Source organism: Sinocyclocheilus rhinocerous, unplaced genomic scaffold (genome assembly GCF_001515625.1).
Source record: "Sinocyclocheilus rhinocerous isolate Xijiao unplaced genomic scaffold, SAMN03320098_v1.1 scaffold5769, whole genome shotgun sequence".
NCBI lineage: Eukaryota > Metazoa > Chordata > Actinopteri > Cypriniformes > Cyprinidae > Sinocyclocheilus > Sinocyclocheilus rhinocerous.
In genome coordinates, this window is record NW_015645756.1 from 16,730 (window position 1) to 21,729 (window position 5,000).

Genomic DNA, 5,000 nt, shown 5'->3' on the forward strand with positions numbered 1-5,000 from the left:
TTCAGCAGGAGTGTTGCATGTTGTATTATTTATATATTATTAAAACATTTAATAATATTTAGAATTGTATTTATTTTTTAGATTTTCAGTTTTAGTACCTTTGTTATGTACAGTACTTCAGTCATTTTTATTAGTTTTTTACAAATATTTCTACATAGCTTTAATTTAATTTTCAGTTGTATTTTTTGTAATTTTAGTACTTAAACTTAAATGAAAATTAGAAATGTTGCCTTGGCAACTAATTGAAATCTAATATTTATATATATTTATATTTCAGCTTTATTTAATTTAAAATGTATTTATTAAGCTTTATTTAAAAAAATGTAATCATTTTAGAAATTGTAATTATTATTATTATTTATTTATTTTTTTTTAATTTTGTTGATTTTTAGTTTTTTGAGTTTACAATAACAACACTGTCCAGCAGACGAAAATTGCTTCCTTAATAGCACAGCTCTATTCAAAAGCTGCATAATTTGAGACATCAATTATGTCCATTGCAATAATGATGCATAACGGGTTACACACCGAAGCACTTTGTGTAAGAGGTTTGATATTGTGTAGTCATGTCAAACACTGAGTGATTTCGGTTTGTGTTTGGTTGCATTTGATTGATGAGAATTGTTAAAATTCTGCATGTATTTGCAGTCGGTCTCATATTAAATATCTTGTGCTTTCATAAAATTGTGATTTAAAACATTATATTTCAGTGTCCTTACAGAAAACACTTTTTTTTTTAAAGAAACCAGAGCAGTAAAATGTCATTCTTGAAGCATATCTGCACATAAATGTGTGGCAGTGGTGTTCTCTGGTTGATAAAGCTGCACGCGCTGAATATGACATTCAGTATGTCATTCACATGCACTGTGCTGCATACTTAACAGGCGGTTTACCTCATGAGTGATTATTTCAGAGGGAAGGTCAATGTCACTTCTGTGCCTTCCACCATAAAATCAGCCACGCATGCTGTCTTAGGTGGCTGATGAACAGCTCTGTGTGCAGGTCTGACTGGTGTGTGTCGGAGTGTAATCATGGAGGGAAGAGTGGCCGTGGAGTCTCAGCGGAGTGTGATGGGCTGATGGAGTCAAAATTAAAAAAAGATGATGAAAGGTGTCATGGAGCGCCACTGAATCACCTGACAGGAGAGACCTTTTCTGAAAAAAAAAAGGTGAGTGGTGTTGTTATGAGTGGTTGCCAGGGTGATTATATGCAGTTGTTCTGAGTGGTTTTTACTGTGTTGCTATATGGTTGCTAGGGTGTTTTGATTGGTTGCTTAACAAGTCAAAATGGCCAAGTTTCTGTGATGTTCTGGTCTCTATATAGATGGCTAGAGTCCTTCCATTGTAAGTCTATGTTTTTTTTGCCTGTTTTATCATCCGCCAAGCCAGCTGAGAAAAGTAATTGTCATAATGATGCTTTCCTGAGCATTTCCAGAGAAAAAAAGGAGATGAAAAGGCTGAATGAGGCAGAGAAAAAGGAAAACCGTGTGTAATATCCACCGCTGTTATCCCCACATCCAGTGTTTTTTGTTGAAAGATCTGTGATTTTCAGCTAACCATACAATTACACAGATAGAGGCCGGCTACAGCATTATAATTTACACCACCGTGCTCGAATTACCATCCTCTGATTGTGGGTATTTGTCTGTGTATGGGTAAATCACTCACCATACATTGTTTGAAATAGGCCTAACAAGGGAATCACATACAGATGTTGAATATGACTGCAGATCAATTAGTCCATTCATCAACAGCGAGTAGTATTTAGACACCGCCAGGCCACAGTAATTACTCACTGTCAGCTCTCAGCCAGGTGATTAGCACCGAAAAACAATGGGCCTGCTTTTCAGTTTGTCCCTCGAGGAAGCCTATTGTTCCTCAGGAGGGACAGTGTACCTAGAATGAGAGAGATAAATAGTAATGCATTGATATTATCATCATCCAGGTCTCCTGAAAAGCCACATGTGCTGCTGTCCTTCAAGAAAATGTCACCTCGTAGCTGGGTATGTTTTGATCCTTTTGATTAATTTGCTCTAGAATCTACTGTCTTTCCAAAGATTTGACACCTTTTAAAACTTCAACACTCAACCCGTAGCTTAAAAGCATCATGCAACTCTTTTAATGACCATATTGTGGTTCAAACTTGCACTTTTCTCTTAAATTGTAAGACAAGTTTTGAATCTGGGTCTCTAACTAACCAATAACAATGATTTTTAAGTCTAAAAATGAATCTTAAGCATATGAATATGTGGCTCCCTTTACACATTACATTGTCATGCTTTTTTGATAATGTGTTATTCTATATCATATCGTGATTGGATCGCTAAAGCATTTGGTAGTGGTCTGTGGTTTTGATCGTGTTTAGAACTTTAATTAATGCAATCTCATTTCTCTCTTTTCTAAGAAAGTGCTTCAAAACTTTTTCTGTCCTTTTCTTCACTTTCAATCCCTGTTAATTTCTTTACAGGGGGGTTCTTAAAAAGAGGAAATGCAAGAAATGACAGAAAGCATGTTCAATTATCCATCAATGTATTTTTTTCTTTTCAAATTCTGTAAATTAATGAAATGTGTCAGAACCTCTCTATTAATATGTAGGCTAAATGGACATTTGCATTTTGCGGGGGTAAGTGCAGTCAGTTCTCTATCCGAACACACTTGACACACATTAGAATGAAGGTTTAAATGCATTCGGCTAAAAATATTCAGATACTACCCTGATACAAAACCCATCTTAATGCCAGATGTAAGAGGTTGCCATCTTTTGGAATGTTTACCATTTGCTAGTTAAGTTTATATTATCTGATCTGGTTACCAATCATACTAATCTAAAAAAAATATATGAATCAGTCACAACCAAATGCAACGGGGAAATGTTGCAGCTAAGCCTGTAAATACTCTCCATCCAGCATTTATTTCAATATTTTTCTTCAAAATGTTTTTAAATCTATCAAGAAATCATTTTAAAATCTCACCCTGATTTGCAATCTTTTGTTCATTCAGAAATTTAAATACATTTTAACAGAACTGGTCATTGTTTTACTGCTTATCTGTTCAATTTCAATGACAAACCTGACCAAATATACTTAAATATGGCCCCTAGGTGGCGATATAGTCTGCTGGGTGATTAATGGAGCACCTCTCTCTCGTTCGCTCTCTTTCTCCCTCTGTTTTAATGGTTTGGCAGAGATAATGTGAGAATTACAGCTAATCTGTGTTTATTCCCATGAGACAATCACATTGTGTGCCTGTTCATTATTCACTGTGCCACAACATGCAGACATTTGAGTCCAACTCAATTACACCAGAAAGACATTTAGAGAGATCATTATTCTACACAACAGTATGCACATAACTGAAATAACAAACCAAAAAATAAATTTCTCATTTTCTTTTTCTATGGGTTTATAACTTATCCTTTGATGGTAATTAATTTTTGGCTGCATGCTTTTGTAATGTGTAAATTATTGCGACGCTGTCTCTTTAAAAGGCAGGACTGTGCAGCTACACCTCCACTCCCTCTCTCATTCTGTAGATGATGTCACTGTGGCTTCCCTTAGACCTTGGACAAATGATGTGGGTCTCTGTTTGGCGTTCCTCCTCTTTCCCACCCCTCTCTCTCTCTCTCTCTCTCTCCCAGTGTCTCCATCTCGTACTCCACTTGCTCTCTTCATCAACAGAGGGACAACAGCTGAGGAAACTTGATAGTACTCCATCCCCTTCTCTTCTCCTCTTCCCTTTTTCTTAATCTCCCTCTCTTCTTCTCTCTATCCCTCTCTCATTCTCCAGCAGCGATGTAGTCCTCTTTCAAACTTTAACAGCTGTTTGGCAATGAAGTCTTGACTCATATCCATCACGCGTGGACCTCTATGGATTCGTTCCCTGCTTCTTTTTGAGATATTTCCAGAGTCGCCTCTCTTCATTCATCTTCTGTTTACCTTGTAGTGTTGGTGTGTTTGGACCATGGCCATGAAGGAAACCATACTCCCTATTAGTGAGGTGTCGAGTCCATACCCGGAGGTCATGGAACTCAACGTTGGTGGCCAGGTGTACGTCACCAAGCGCTCCACCCTAGTCAGCGTACCTGACACCACCCTCCACACCATGTTCACGCGGTGCAGCCCACACGAGTTGCCCCGCGACAGCCGAGGGCGCTTCTTCATTGACCGTGATGGGTTCTTGTTCCGATACGTGCTGGACTTCCTACGGGACCGCCAGCTTGTGCTACCAGAACACTTCCCGGAGCGGGAACGTCTTCAGCGTGAGGCCGAGCACTTCCAGTTAGGGGAACTGCTTAGACTTTTAGGCCCACGTGTAGCCAAGCAAGGCTCGCTCAATGACGAAGGCTGCCAGAGCGACATTGAGGAAAGTTCGCAGAGTAGCGAGTTGGTGACTCGAACTGGAAACTGTGCCACCACCTACGCGTCTTCCTCTTCCACCCTGGACAAGAGGACTGGGTTTATTACGATAGGTTATCGGGGATCCTACACGATGGTGAGGGATAACCAAACTGACGCTAAGTTTCGCCGTGTGGCACGGATCATGGTCTGCGGGCGTATCGCCCTGGCGAAGGAAGTTTTCGGGGACACTCTAAATGAAAGTCGAGATCCGGACCGTCCACCAGAGAAGTACACCTCCCGCTTCTACCTGAAGTTCACCTACCTGGAGCAAGCGTTCGACAGGTTGAGCGAGGCTGGGTTCCAGATGGTAGCCTGCAACTCAAGTGGGACAGCTGCGTTCGTTAACCAGTACAGAGATGACAAGATCTGGAGCAGCTACACGGAGTACATCTTCTTCAGTAAGTGGCAGAGCAGCTCTCGCAAACCTGCCTGTGCTGCACTTTAATTTCCTTTTCATGTAGTCGAGTGTTCCCAACCTTGTTCCCAAAGGACATGTCATGTGTTTCAAAACCTCCAGCCTTTTCCCCACCAAAAAAAAGAAAGCATGCACTTTATTGTATGTGTGCATGCATGCATTTTATTTTGTCGCTTGTGTGGAGCAGGT

At 39.9% G+C, this 5,000-nt stretch overlaps 1 protein-coding gene across 1 annotated transcript in view; it reads left to right on the top strand.

Annotated features, from left to right (window-relative positions):
* Window positions 1-3,657: 3,657 nt before the first annotated feature.
* The window catches only part of LOC107706921 (BTB/POZ domain-containing protein KCTD8-like), a 34,324-nt gene continuing 32,981 nt past the window's right edge, over window positions 3,658-5,000 (top strand). Inside the window, exon 1 of the mRNA XM_016510778.1 lies at window positions 3,658-4,794. Within this exon, the coding sequence (XP_016366264.1) occupies window positions 3,960-4,794 (835 nt within the window). The 5' untranslated portion in view covers window positions 3,658-3,959. The remainder of the gene's footprint in view (window positions 4,795-5,000) is intronic.